This window comes from Pelobates fuscus, chromosome 1 (assembly GCF_036172605.1).
Source record: "Pelobates fuscus isolate aPelFus1 chromosome 1, aPelFus1.pri, whole genome shotgun sequence".
NCBI lineage: Eukaryota > Metazoa > Chordata > Amphibia > Anura > Pelobatidae > Pelobates > Pelobates fuscus.
In genome coordinates, this window is record NC_086317.1 from 403,347,767 (window position 1) to 403,363,583 (window position 15,817).

The 15,817-nt window shown below is 39.8% G+C and overlaps 1 protein-coding gene across 1 annotated transcript; it reads right to left on the reverse strand.

Annotated features, from left to right (window-relative positions):
• Positions 1 to 4,938: 4,938 nt before the first annotated feature.
• LOC134569175 (chymotrypsin-like elastase family member 1) lies at positions 4,939 to 14,179 on the reverse strand. The gene is made up of 8 exons (XM_063428087.1): positions 14,072 to 14,179; positions 13,674 to 13,753; positions 11,542 to 11,642; positions 10,820 to 10,945; positions 9,645 to 9,781; positions 9,348 to 9,493; positions 5,717 to 5,866; positions 4,939 to 5,068 (listed from the first exon to the last, which is right to left on the reverse strand). The coding sequence occupies exons 1-8, from the start codon at positions 14,109 to 14,111 to the stop codon at positions 5,060 to 5,062; spliced, it is 789 nt and encodes a 262-aa protein (XP_063284157.1). The 5' UTR covers positions 14,112 to 14,179; the 3' UTR covers positions 4,939 to 5,059.
• Positions 14,180 to 15,817: the final 1,638 nt, after the last annotated feature.

Consider the following 15,817-nt stretch of genomic DNA (forward strand, 5'->3'; position numbering starts at 1 on the left):
TGCCTGCTCGTCTTGCCTCGCTCCCCGTGGTATGAAGGGACGTGTCGTTGCCGGATTCCAGGCATGAGGTAGGGGTGCCATCGTGTTCGACCGTGCTGTGTCCAGGGCATTCGTTGGTAGCCCCAGTGTGGGCAACAGGCCGGCTGCCTCCTTGAGGTCGCTGACAGAATGTGTGTCGATGCCGTGTAGAATCTCAAGTGTGCGTTGCAGTCTCCATCGGTATCTGAGGCCGTTGGTGCGGAGTATCGCCGTGAAGGGCCTGAGCGACCTCCTCCACGCCATGGTGTCTCCAGACAGGTCTGCATAGAACGTCAGATGCATGCCTTCGAAGGGGTATGGTGTGTTGTTTCGAACAGCGTTCATTAGTGCAGTTTTGTCATCATTGCTGTGGAATTTTACCAAGACGTCTCTCGGTGCTGTCGCTGGTGCAGTCGCCGGTTTACGGAGTCGGAATGGCCCCTCAACTCCCACCTGTTTGGCCTGCTTGTGGGGTAGCAGTCTAGTGAGCAGTCGACGTAGTAAGTGTGGCAGCTCCTTTTCCGGGATCTCCTCCAAAATGCCTCTTAATTTGAGGTTCGGTGAGCGTCTCCGGTCCTCCAGCTCTGCAAGCTTTTTATCCATTTTGCTATGTTGGGTTTGTAGCTCTTTTATGGCTGTGTGGAGACGTGTTGTTTGTTGGGCCTGATTCTGGACGTCATTTTCTATAGCGCCCATGCGGGTCATGAGGCCTTGTAAGTCCCCTCGAAGCTGGGCCACGTCGGCCTGGATTGTGTGTTGGAGCTCCGCTAAGAGGCCCTTCAAGATCGCGGTCGTCACCGGGGTCGAGTCTGTGTGAGGGGTGGTGGGTTTATCAGCTCTCTGCTCGGGTATCTGACCTCCTGGTGGTCCCATTAAAAAGTCCTCGGAGATCTCCGAGTCGTCGGAGAGGTCAGCCATGTTAGGCACTGCTTCCCTCCGGGCCTGGCGCCAGAGATCGCCGATGTTCATGCCCATGACCGGTTTCTCGGCCCTAGGCTTCTTAGTTTTTCTCCCCATTTCATGCGGGTGTGCAGTGGGCTCAATTAACCTGGTTTTGGGGTGTGAAAGTCCCCTGTAATCGCTTGTTTTTCGTTAGGTGGCCTGGAGCTCAGAGAACATGCGGCCATTCAGCTCCGTTGCTTAGCTCCTCCCCTCTCAGGTTTTTTTTAATGGTAAAAGTACGTTTGAGGTGTGAATTACAAAATTAAATGTAGAAATTCATATCTATTTATCCTTCAACTCTGTATTTCCATCTTAGCTCCCTGTCAGGTATTGTTATTCTAAATTCTGTGTCTGCAGGCTGAATAGAACATCATGCGAAAAAAAAATGGGAAGGGTGGGAGTATACCATAAAATGGTCAAGGGGATAAATTCGGGCATGAAATATTGAGATGAACTTAGATAAAAATCCCTGACCAATGAAATGTCAATAAAGTACTGGTTTATTGTCTAAAACTTCACTTTTAGTTTATTAGTTTAAAAGAATAATGTCAGTAATAAATGTGACTCACATTAAAAAAGTGACGTTTTAAACAATAAACCAGTACTTTATTGACTTTTCATTGGTCAGGGATTTTTATCTAAGTTCATCATACGAAAAAAGGTTGACACAAGTTATAGGTGATTTTCCCTGTTTTAGTCAATGTAATGTTAGAGAAATGGCAGATTCCCTTTGAACACAAATTATCCAAATAATGATGGTAATTCTACATTCCCTCACCATCAACAGAGGTTCATAACATGATATTCAGTGTCTCCACCCTCTGCATGCAGACACTGTACTTTTCTCATAGAGGTGCATTGATTTAATGCATCACTATGAGGAGATGCTGATTGGCCAGGGCTGTGTTTGGCTTGTGCTGGCTCTGCCTCAACTCTGCCTACTTGACAATCTCAGCCAATCAAATGCTCTCCTATGGGCAGGCTCGCTGCCTAGGGGTTCTTTTTGATTCTGACCTCTCTTTTACTCCCCATGTCCAATCAATAGTCAAATCCTGTCGCTTCCAACTCAAGAACATAGCGCGCATCCGCCCATATCGAATGCCGGACGCGGCTAAGATACTGGTTCATGCTATTGTTCTCTCTCGCCTCGACTACTGCAATCCCCTTCTCACCGGTCTTACATGTTCCCAGCTTGCACCGCTGCAATCTATAATGAATGCGGCTGCAAGGCTTATTTTCCTGTCCGGTCGCACCTCCCACGCCTCCACGCTCTGTCAGTCCCTGCATTGGCTTCCAGTTAGATATAGGGCCCAATTCAAAATTCTGGCGCTTGCTTACAAATCCCTACATAATTCTGCTCCAACATACCTATCCTCCCTCATACACAAGTATGTCCCGTCACGACCCCTGCCCTCAGCCCAAGACCTACGCCTATCCTCTGCCCGGATCCCGACCTCTGACGCTCGCCTTCAAGACTTCTCCAGGGCTGCACCTATTCTGTGGAACTCCCTTCCCTCCTCAATCAGACTTTCACCCAGCCTCCACTCCTTCAAAAAATCTTTGAAAACTCACTTCTTCATTAAAGCGTATCAATTAAACTGTCAGCAGGTTTCTCATCCCCCACCCCATGACTCCTTTCCTGCAACTGTCAAAAATGACCTACCAAGCACTCAATAAACCCTTCTCTAACAAACTATTTAATTCCCCTACTTTAAACCTTTGTGTCACTATACCCCACTCCCTCTAGCATGTAAGCTCATCGAGCAGGGCCCTCAACCCCCTCTGTTCCTGTACGTCCAGTGGTCTGATCTCAATTATGTGTCTGTTAGTCCACCCATTGTACAGCGCTACGGAATTTGTTGGCGCTATATAAATAATAAAATAATAATAATAATAATTATAATAATTGGTGGAGATCATTACCAAGGAGGCTGATCAGGGGTAGAGCCAGCACCTGCAGAGTTATATAAAGGTAAGGTTTTACTATATGTAGGGGGGTCGTGGCTAGATATAGTTTTTAGCACTATAGGGTCATGTTTGTGTTCCTGACCCTATAGTGTTCCTTTAAGGCAGCAGTACCCAACAGGAGAGAGTCAATTCTCCACAAACTGTGTGAATGACATTTGATAGGCTACTCTGAGGTCTTCTTTTGTGCTTATAATTGGTCTCAAAGGATCTTTTGTTGTTAAACGTGTTCCTTGTAGAAAGAGACATTGTGATACCTCAGTATAAAAGTTCTATAGCAGTCTTCTTCAGGGCGGGATTTACATGTCAGGTGACTTTAGGCACAAACTTTTAAGGCGCTCCCCAACCTCAAAATAAGGCAGATAAAGTATAATAAATATATTAACAGGATATTGCAGGACTAAAAATATCTAAGAATATGTATGTGTATATTTCTGCTTGTAATGTATTGTGTTTTAATCTGTGAGTATAGTGAATGCATGCAGCTGTGTAAATGCATTCAGGGTTAAAGATACTATTAGAAGTGGTTAGGGAAAGGTGGGTGGTTATGATTAGAGAGGGGTTAATGTCAAAGTTAGATTACATAGAGTGTTTAGTGTTGAGAAGATTAACAGCGTGAGAGAAGTTAAGGTTATAGTATAAAGGCTGTTTAGGATTACTGAGTTTAGGACCAGATTTGGGTTAAATTTTGTATTTGGGTACATGAAGTACTTATTTTATAAGAGTAGTTAAACATGATTACAGTAAAGTTTAGTTTTTTTTGTGTGAGAGGTTACTAGTGGGCAGATTGGATATGATCCCTCCCACTTCCTGTCCGGCCTCACACACAGACATCGGAGGAGCTAGGACCGCACTGAGTTTTACACCCTCTAAAAGTGTTCCTGGAGCTCTACTATTAAGGCTGACGGGACTACATAATGCACTACAGAACATGCTAGCCAAAGCTACTGGTATTTAGCTCTCCCCACCAGCCATTACAAGCTGAAAGGGCACATTTTAAGTACTAAAAACAGGCGCCTCCTGGTGGTTAGGCATCTGTAGTCATGTGCCTACTCTACCTAATGGGAAATCTGGCCTTGGTCATGTTTATCCATGGGTGGAGCACAATGACAGTTCTTGCAACTCAAAATCCGTGTATAGCCATGTGGTGTAAAACTGCAGTTCAGCATTCCTTGATAAGACTTACAGAAATAGTTGGTACTTCTACAGATTGAGCACATGTGCGGTATAAAGCAATGTCATTACGTGATTCCTGTGACTTTAGCTGGACTCTGAAATGTATAGCCAGTTAAGCATGTGGTGTCAATTATCAGGCTTTTACAGTGTCAAGACCAGTCCAAAATGTTCCTTACAGCAAAGGTGGTTTTACCAGATTGTAATAGTATAGTTTTTATTTTATTTTTTTAAACAATGTTGACGGATATAATAGGTAATATTTGAGGGTAACCTTGTCAATATAAGAAAAGCCTGATTATTTAGTCAGGAGTTACCATGGAACCTGGAACCCATCACTATAGCATATAGGGTCACCCAGGACAATACAGCCAATACACACTATATAGCAACAATAACTGATGTCTTTCCCTACAGAGGAAATAGTAATTCATTTGAAAAGTGTGCTTGCCTCAAAGTATACAATTGTGGATCCCAACAAATAATTTTCTAAGATCTACAATATTTTCAATGACACAATTCGATAAAACAATATCAAAACCTATGTAGCTATGCTGTGTGTTAAAGTTATGGCACTAAACAAGAACAAATTGCTTGATGAAAGAGATTAAATGAAAATGTAAGGAGATTAAGAGTGGCTGGATAACACTAGAAGTGGCAAGAGATAAGTGAAATAGGAAGGAGGAATGGAACAGGTGACATTTCAAAGAGAAATGCAGACGGGGGAAATAGGGTGACAAAGAGAGGAAAGCTAGTAACAGGCTAAAGAATACATATAACTGATATAGAAAAAAGAATAAAACTCCACATCCAATGTATAAAAGACAAAGATGGTACACGTGGAATTTATATAACATTCTTTACTGAATTGTGCTTATAGACAGAAAATTTAAATTACACAAATAAGATTATTTTTGATGTCTCTAGTACGTTTCTTGAACATCTTGTAAATTTAATTTCTTTAGATATTCTGAAATAAGAATAACGCAGAGTCAGTAAAAAGGAGAGAAAAACAGTCAATTCCAATTATATGTTATAAATATATGAATGTTTAGCTTTCCAGTTGACATTTGATTTCAAGTCTGCCAGCATTTTGCCACATGAGCATGATTGCAGTTTTAGTCTAACTAACATAGGATGGCTACTGTTGTCCAGTCTTTCAATATAAAAAGCTAGCATTTACAATGGGACCTATGCATTTTTTGCTCACTCTTTTATATTTAAACACTAATATTTCTTGATTTATTATAATCTGTTCTTTCTCTAATGGTGAATTTTATAATCTTCACTTCACCTTCTGCGTCACAGGATCTTTACCTGTTTATGACATTTTCTCTATATCTTGTCTTTATACATGTCTCAGTCTTCCACATGCTCAATGATGTGCATTAGCTTGTTATTGACTTTTGTTGATATTCATAAATACCTCTGGGATTTCTGCAGATAACTGAAACATTAAAGTCTTCTACCTAAACTATATGTTGATGATTAAAGGTCAACACAAGTGAAACTCAGTTTGATCAGATGACAAATGGATGAAGGTAAGATTCTAACTATTTTCAATATGTCTATTCATATTTACAGCACGCATATCCTGTGCCTTGGTAAACTAACTCACAGAATTGATCCAGGAGATATAAGCAGAGACTCTGGTGAACACGGTTGGTTTGAGGTAGGCATTGCATCCAGAAGAAGACACAAAGCTAGTTACACCATGGACTTGGTAAACTCCATTGACAGCACAGTTGAGGGGTCCGCCAGAATCTCCCTATAATAAAAAAAAACACAATATTATAGACAGAGTATATACAGCTTCATAACATTTAGAACATGTACATATTTATATAGTTGCTGAATTTTTAAAGAATGCACTTTATCATTTAATGTTAAAGGGACACTATATTAATCCAGACTACTTCAGCTCATTGAAGCTGTCTAGGTGCATTGTTCCTGTTCCACTTAGTCTTGCAATGTAAATCATTGCAGTTTTAGAGAAATTGCAATGATTGCCTCGCAGGACTAAGACAACCTCTAGTGACTGTCAGTCAGACAACCCCTAGTGGTACTTCCTGGATCCTAATGGACTCCAGGTCGCTTAAAGATACTGGAGGTCCTCATGCCCTGCATGAGGACCTCCAGTGTCAGTGAAATCTCCAACGCTTTCCTATAGGAACGTCCTAGGGTTGTGCACAATGCTCGCCAGGGCCCGACTGGGGATACAAAGCAGCCCTGGAAAAAAAAAATCTATGCCAGCCCCATAAGTCATTGCGCCATATATTGTCGCAATATATATATATATATATATATATATATATATATATATTGCTTTTTCTAATATAATATATTGGTCCTTTCAGAGTAAAACATTTGATTATACAGTAAGCATACTCACATGCAGACACAGACAATCTCACTGACACACACAAGCTCATTGATACACAGCCTCATAGACAAACAATTTCACTAATATACATAAGCTCATTGACATAAAAACACCAGCTCACTCACTAGCAGGCACACACACAAACACATACACATGCAAGCAAGCTCACTAGCAGGCGCACACACACAGCTTAATGCAGTGGTTCTGGTGTCTATAGCCTGTCCCTGCAGGCTTTTGAATGTAAACACTGACTTTGCAGAGAAAAGGCAGTGTTTACATTGCTTCCTAGTGACACCTCTAGTGACAGACACTCAGACGGTCACTAGAGGCGCTTCCTGTGTCAGTGCGGATTGGCTGAGATCATCAAGCTTGATGATCTCAGTCATAGAGGCAGAGACCAGCACGACGTTGGAAAAAAAAAAGGTGAGTAAAACACTATTTTTAAAAACACACACAGACACCACGACTGACACACACACACACACACACACACACACCATGACTGACACACACACACACACACCATGACAGACAAAGACCCACACACACACACCATGACAGACACACACACATACCATGACAGACACACACACCATGATACAGACACAGCGTGACACAGACGACACAGACAGACACACAGCATGACACATACAGACACACACACAGCGTAACACAGACAGACACACACACAGCGTAACACAGACAGACACACACACAGCATGACACAGACAGACACACAGCATGACACAGACAGACACACACACACACAGCATGACATAGACAGAATCACACACACTGCATGACACAGACAGACACACACAGCATGACACAGACAGACACACACACACCATGACAGACACACACACACACACACACACCATGACAGACACACACCATGATACAGACACAGCATGACACAGACAGACACACAGCATGATACAGACACACACACACACAGCATGACACAGACAGATACACAGCATGACACAGACAGATACACAGCATGACACAGACATACACACAGCATGATACAGACACACACACACAGCATGACACAGACAGATACACAGCATGACACAGACAGACACACAGCATGATACAGACACACACACAGCATGACACAGACAAACACACACAGCATGACGCAGACACACACAGCATGACACAGACAGACAGACAGACACACACACACAGCATGATACAGACACACACACAGCATGACACAGACACATACACACACCATGACATAGACACACACACAGCATGGAACACACACACACACACACAGCATGACACACACACACACACTCCCACTGACATACATATTTTTTAGTACCTGTGGGTGGGCAGACTGGTAGCTGTGCTGGCGGCCGCAGGGAGAACTTGAAAGGCGGCCGCAGGGGAAGCTCTTCATGAGGCCGGGAGCAGGCTCTTCTGGGGGAGCAGGCTGTTCTGTCTCTGCTCCCCCTCCCTCGCGCGCAGCTTAATGAGACCGGAGCCGGAATATGACGTCATATTCCGGCCCCGGTCTATTTCTAGCGCACGAGGGAGGGGGAGCAGAGACAGAACAGCCTGCTCCCCCAGAAGAGCCTGCTCCCGGCCTCATGAAGAGCTTCCCCTGCGGCCGCCTTTCAAGTTCTCCCTGCGGCCGCAGGTTACCCCGGCCCCAGGTGCCGACGGCCCACCGGGAAATTTCCCGGTATCGCGGTGGGCCAGTCCGGCCCTGATGCTCGCCTCACATGTGCATTAGGCCCCACATTCCTCCTCCTGATGTCAGAGGAGGCAAAGACCTGACCCAGCACCGAGGGTCATCCGAGCTGGAATTGGGTAATCGAATAAAAGGTTTTTAAACCTTTACATGCCAGGCAAGGCCACGAGGGAGGGGGGACCACAGGGCACTGTAATGTTGTTAGAAATCATAAACCACAAACCATGCACAATTAATCTTTATTTATGTTCCCAGGTATCACAAGCAAGCTAAGCAAAATAAGAAATGTAAAAAATGTGTAGTTCTGCAAATGAATTGGCGTATGAGTGCAGATTTAATGCCGTGCTACAATTAAAGTATCTTAGCCAATAAATGCTTTTCAACCCAAGAATAATGTTTCTGATAGACACACATACATTCAACTCATACTATGACAGAGTTAAATTGTTACAGGCCGCTGTAGTGCTTTTGATGCCAGGAATACCCTGGCTCGATGCCTCAATAGTGGGACAAACGATTTGCCCCCTTACCTGGGTCCACTCCTGGCTCCGATGCTTCTTGGTGATCTGGTGACAATCTTCCTGTTTCTGCAGAGCCGTTGAATCCTAGAAGCTGCTGTCAACGCCATTCATTGGCTGAGAGTGTCAGCTGACCTCTTTCAACCAATGACTGACGTTCTCTTCCTCCGGCAGAAGAAGGGTCAAACTTAATATGTGCAGCATTTCAAAGTGAAGTATGGCACATACAGACTTTAGGTACCATGACTACTTGAAATCAATAGAACCATATTAACAGGGTTGTTTCAATAGCACTCCTGTATATGTTTGTGCGAACTGTATAAAAGGAAATGAAAAATACTATCAAGGTGATTTTACTAGAGCCCAATGCTTTAAGACTCCAGTGAAATTAACCCTTTCATTGCTCCAGAGGAGAGCAGAATGATGCTTGACTCTCTTCTGTAAACCACATTAATAAAATCTATGCTGGGCTCTGTGAGCCTTCCCCTGACCCCACCACCTAAACCTCCCCCCATTTAGTTGCCACTTAATGGCTACATCTTAGAAGTACAGCTCTTCTAATACGTGATATAACACTTAACAGGAAATATTGCAAAAACCTTATTACATGTTTGTTACGCTAGAACTTTACATATCTTACCTGGCATCCAGCCTGAGCTCCGTTACCACCGGCACACACCATTGTGGACTTGACTGTGCTGCCCCAGTAAGAGCTGGTGGAGCAAGTTGATTGAGCTACAACAGGCAGAGGGGCCTGCTGAAGGATTGAGGGAAGGGATCCACCAGCTGTGGGGAAGATACAATTCACTTAGGGCTGTGTAACATCCATAAAGATAAAAGCAACATGTGTGACGATTCCCTGACTGAAGTTCTGCATATTTGATCGGAAAAAAAGCAGACGAACTGTATAAAATCACAAAATAAGCATATTACTTACTAACGGTTCTGCCCCATCCGGTAATGGTGCAGGCGTAATTGTTGGAAAGGACAGCTCCGTTGTTTGGCAGTGTTGCCAGCTTCACATAGCTGTTCAGGCTGGCGCTGGATGCCAGATGAAGGACTGCAATGTCATACCTGTTAAAAGTTTAGTTATAAGACATTTATAATACATAAGACGTTATACATGTAAATGAATAAAAGGAAATTATATAATCTTAGCCGCAATAAGCAGAGTCACTTTATTATACTATATAGATATTCAGAGTCATTTTATTTAGAATGTATGCATCTTTAAATATATCTTACAAATAAGGTTAACATCACTTCTATTTCAGATTGCATCCTCCCATGAATCAGTTTGTCACAAAGTTTTATAACTGATCTTTTTCTTTAGATCTTTTTCTTTAAATTCTTCCCATCATAAAATAATTATTTATAAGATTCCACAAGGTTTATTTATAAGTCTCTCCATTCTCTTTTGTGATGTCTTATGTGTTTTGTGTTGTCTTATTAATGATATACACCTTATATACAAAGGATCGACAGAAAACTGCCGAGGTAAAGACCCCCATTAACAATTGTAGGATAAGCTTTCACGATAATAAAATGTGTCAAAAAATATGAAAACATATATACAAAAAATAAATTAAATTAATGTTCACAGTGTTAAATAATTTTAAAAGTTTAGACAAAAATATTCTATCATATCAACAGCTACTCCAAAAACTATTAAATTGAGGCCAGAGCTGAAATATTAGTTACAAACTAGCTGAATTTGCTTCAGTGGCTTAGAGCTCGGGAAGATTTCTCGGGGCCGCTGGAACAAAAAATCTATTGTTAGGAAAAGAGTTTCACAATATCATTTAACCCATCACAACATTACAAACCCTTCAAGTCACTTCATGCACACTATTAGTGACTTACAGAAACTTACCGGAACAATAGAACACCATACATTTCCCAGGACAAATAGATTTTCTGAGTTATTTCTTCATTGAGTCAATTTTTTTTTTTTACAGTAAATATTTTTGGAGATTAACTTTTTGTCAATAACTTTATATATATATATATATATATATATATATATATATATATATATATATATATATATATATATATATATATATATATATATAACTGTGTGTTTTGTATTTTGACTATTTAACGTCTTACCCGGCTGCTACATTGTTTTTGTTCCAGCTGGCATGTTTTACAATTCTAGACACGGAGATATATTGTTCTCTGCCTTCGTTCACATTCAGGTTGTGCTCTCCCAAAACCACACGATATGAAACCACACTGTAAAAAATAGGTAAATTGGTTGAACACATTAGGATTTATTCACTAAACATAAGCCTAGTTATTAGTGTCCACTTTATGTTTTCAAATGTATTTGTATTGTAAATCTAGGAGATGTAACTATACTCATTTTATTGGATTATTTACCAAGTTCCGCAATGCACAGGCAACGTTTGTGAAGATTTTCACTCAGTATATGGACTTGAAGAATGTTCTAAACAGCTACGAATTGATTCAAATAAGTTTCACTTTAATAGCCTTCCTAAGCCAACCAAAACAGTACCAATATCTCTTAAGGGGACCCCAAAGTATAGCTAATAATTTTGGATTAGGGACAAAATCGCAATATATATGTTGCCTTATATGATTTTATTAACCCATTTTTTCAAGCATATATTGTTTAACAACAGATGAGCAATGTGATTGGCTGGAATAGCAATGGGCAGAAGGTTGGGGTAAAAGTAGTAAAAGTATGTTTTCTTAAAATATTTATGCACTGTATAGCTAATGTTGATGAATAAAAACTAAAACACATTTTAATATTATAAATAATAAAAATATGTAAATAGTCCAGGTAAATTGCTTGATGCTATTACCTGTCTACACAGTGAGCAGCGGTCAGGACACGGTTAGCACGGATAAGAGAACCTCCACAGGTGTGATACCAGCTGCTTCCAGACTGATACTGAAGGGAAATCTGGGGAAAAAGTCCAAACACATTTATCATAAAGCTATTTTTTGGTTGTAAATATTCTAGACAACTGGTTGCCAAACCAGTTCTTATGGCTTGGATTTATATATTTCCCTGTTTTATTCCAATGGGGATACTGACATAACTTGTACTGGTGGTGGGTCTTGATGACTGGTTTGGGAAGCACTGCTCTAGACAAGCCATCTCTGAAATATTGGGTATTTATAAAAAGTATAAGAGCAAGGCTTGCAGCAAAACAAAATATGGAATCCAACAAAGCAGAATATGATATATACAAAATGTATTCATGCCTCCTCACAAATCAAAGCTAAAAATACCAAGTGCACAAGAGGTGGAGAGTATTCACCAGAGGATGCTAATGTATTTCAAGCCTCATGGACACTTTTTCTGATCTAATTTGGCATTTCCTGGTCACTTATTAAAAATCAGGGTTTAGTGAATAACCTTATCAGTATAACTGTGTTCAGTATTGCCTGAAGGCTCTGTTACTAGACAGTGAATTGTAACAAACTGGAAATTGGAGAGAAATCTGAGTGAAGGAAGTTGATAAATGGTTTAAATGAATATGAATTGCATGGAATATTTAATACTCTTTTAATTGTTAAAAATATTATTTTACAATAAAGCAACTAGGTATAATATTTTAAAAAATAAGGTTTTAGTTATATTATCTTGCATATTGCTTTTGATAATTGTAAGAGTCCTACCCAGTAAAAAATAAAAAAAATCATAATCATGCCAAATGTTCCTCATTGATATTTGTTCAATATCTTAATTATACTAATCATTCCAATCTTCAGTTACGTGACACTGGAAAGGACCATTGCAGTTTCAAAGACGTTTCTTTTACTGCAATGGAAAGAAGTGTGCATTCTAAGCACCATAATCAGTACAGCTAGTATTTTTTGTCTAGGGTTCCTTAGTTTTATGTCAAGCCGTTAAGAAGTGGTTCGACAATTACTGGCCACTCTATGGCATCTAGATTCCCCCACCAAAGCCACTTACTTGTATGCATTGAATATATGGTATTAACAAGTTTCAATCATCATTGTCAATTTCATCAAACCTGGCTGTTGGTGATTGGCTAAGAGAAGTTTTGATTAGTCCGGTGGTTTCACATTATCCTATTTGAACGATGCAGAGGTCTTAATTCCTATTTCCAACAGAAACCGAAACACTGGGAATATTTATCAAAGTGTTTTGTTCTAAAAAGTGGTACAAAAATACATGTCCCACTGGCTTCCAAGGTGATTGCCTCACTTGTCATACTTTAGACCGCTTTTTAGAGCAGAACTCTTTGCTGAAAATCCCATTGTTTGCATTTCTCCTCCACCACACACCATGTGCAATGACAGACATGACCGACAAAGACAGAGTGTATGTGATTGCTAGTAAACTGACATGGAACCACTCAGTTCCACAACATTTGATTTTATTCGCTAGATCTCACAAATACATTTATTATAAGTGCTAAGTATTCAAACTATTGAACATACTAGCTGGATATTAGGAATACTATATGTAACCAGATCAGTAGCCTATATACTTCTTCATTTCATACTCCATTTAGGGGGTTAAGTAAGGTATAATTACATGGGGTGAAGGTGGAATTGACAAGTAAGGGCTTGGAATTCAGGCAAAGTTGACAAATATGTGGTGCTGCACTCACATTTTGAGCCCGGAGATTGAAGCCATAACTAACATGGTGGATCTTATCTCACATGCACATGTGTCTAACCTACTCTCAAACCCACTCTACCTTCAGAAAATTCTCTGCTTTCAAAACGTACACCATTGCCCCTGAAACTCTAGATTATAATTCATAATCACTGCTTCTCTAGCTTGTCCATCATACTCTTCATACAAGATACTCACCAACTGTCAATAGTTAGATAGTTCTAACTAACTGTCAATGGTTAAATAATACCAAACTTTGGTAATGGTAATAGTGTTACTTAGATTAGTTATAGGGTAGGTTTCTATCAAATTCTAAACTTACTAAGTAACTACACTTACCTGCCATGGCCATGCATTTTGTGCAGAATTTGATCCTCCAACAACACGCTCATTTCCCTGGACATCTTCATAGCATTGTCCTTTGAGGAAAGAGTTATACAGTAAGTAGCATTCAATAAATTAACTTTTTGTAACAATGGCAATGTGAATATTATCTACATTCACCAAGGTAAGTCATTATAAATACTTTGCAATTATTTATGTTACTACTTGTGCTACATATTTTATTTATGTTTTACTTACCTGACTTTGCCCAATTTTTAATAAAAGGACTGTAAGACTAAACATGTTATAGAAGACAGTATTCGTCTTGTTTACAAAGGAATAGAGGATGCCAGTAGATACTAACATAATTAATTGGGTTCAGTGATCTACGATTTGCTATGAATAGAACTCACCACAGAGGACAAGAGCAGCAAGTAGAATGAGCCTCAACATCTTCAGTTAGTTCCTGCTAATTTCAACAGAGAAAGTTGTAGTCTCATCTCCCTGTATATATACCAAGAGAACGTACAAAACTTAATGATGGGAATCGTTGCAAATGTTACATGTTGCAATAGTATATTGTAAAATATGTCAATTACCAATACTGTATAGTTTCTTCAAGGACAAGGTATATTTATATACACGTACCTATTTTAAAAATCTTTGGAAGGGAAATGAAATAGGAAACATTGCATAATTCTTTACATAAAGTTGCAGTAATATAAAACACTGCTTATCGCAATGTGACATTATACTCAATAGCTCAAAACTATACATTCATTTTTATTCACATATCAGCATCGAACTCAAATTTTACTGAATTGTAGTTTTATGCACAGCAGGAAAGTTCAGTTTAGCCAAATTATATTTTCCATAATCAAATGTTTGTTCCGGATGTGCAACGCTCATATATGTGCCAGTTTGGTTCTCCAAACATTCGTCTATGGGATAATATTCAGAGAAACATTTGGACAACCAAAACCTAAAGCGAAAATGGACCAATTACTATACTGCTAAATAAATATAATATAAACATATTGTGTATATATTTTATAGTACACCGGTAGGTGTATTTTCATGCCATTTCGCTGAGAGATCATGTGAGAAAAAGTAACCAATAGAGAGAAAAGGAGGAGTAAAAGTACTAAATAATTTCATATGATTTGTGATTCAAAATTCCACCCATGGCATGAACAAAAGAGATGATTGATGGGGAAAAAAGATGATTGACAGTTGGGGGACAGTCACTAAATGTTGATTTTATTCCAATATCAAGTGATAATACACTGATAGAGGGAAAAAAGGAGAAGGAGAAAAGCAAATCTATATATATAAATATATCTATATAAATATAGATTTTTTACTAGGCATGTGCATGGGGAAAATTTTCGGTTCGGCATTTCGAAATTCGGGATTTTCGCAATTCAGGACTTCGGCAATTCGACACTTCAAGACTTCGGAACGTCGGCACTTCGGCACTTCTAAACTGCGGAAATCCGGCAACTTCGGAACTTCGGCACTTGGTAAATTCGCAACTTCGGCACTTCAACACTTCGGAATGTCGGAACTTCGGCATTTCGGAAATTTCGGGAGTTCGGCACCTCGGAACTTCTCTTGCAACTGCTTGGTAGATAACTCCCTAATTCCCACTGTATTTTCCCACGGTATTTTCTTTCAGACAAATTTATATATTTAAAGGTAGGGAATCACTACCTAGTAGGGAATCACTCTAGTCTGCACAGTGCAGTGCTATTCTCTTTTAATGCAATACCCATGTTTAACTACTGGGTGGTGCAAAATGTCAACGAACTAGATTATTCACTAAAGTCCAAAGTAGAGTGCAAAATCAAACATTGTTCACAGTATGTTACAATGTCCTGATTTTGCAGAGCAGGCTCTGAATGAGCACATATTTAGTCTGGATTTCAGGCAGACCAAAAACTGTCAGGCAGCTAAAATCCTGACCTGGTTTGTTAAGTATCTGGATTTTAAAATTCCAAGCTATTTATCCACTGGCAGTCCTAGCAGCCAGTGGACAATTCGTGAAAAAAAAAAAAAACACTCAGCATGAGGGTTAACTTATGAGGCAGTAATAGCAATAATAATAATAATAATAATAATAATAACTGGCCAGCACTTAATAGCCACATTAAATAGTA

Excerpts from the sequence above, each read along its gene's own strand:
- LOC134569175 (XM_063428087.1), bottom strand. The coding sequence starts at position 14,111 with ATGTTGAGGCTCATTCTACTTGCTGCTCTTGTCCTCTGTG. Across the intron at positions 10,946-11,541 it reads GCTGCTCACTGTGTAGACAG|TGTGGTTTCATATCGTGTGG; the intron begins GTAATAGCATCA and ends TATTTTTTACAG. Across the intron at positions 9,782-10,819 it reads AAAAACAATGTAGCAGCCGG|GTATGACATTGCAGTCCTTC; the intron begins GTAAGACGTTAA and ends AACTTTTAACAG.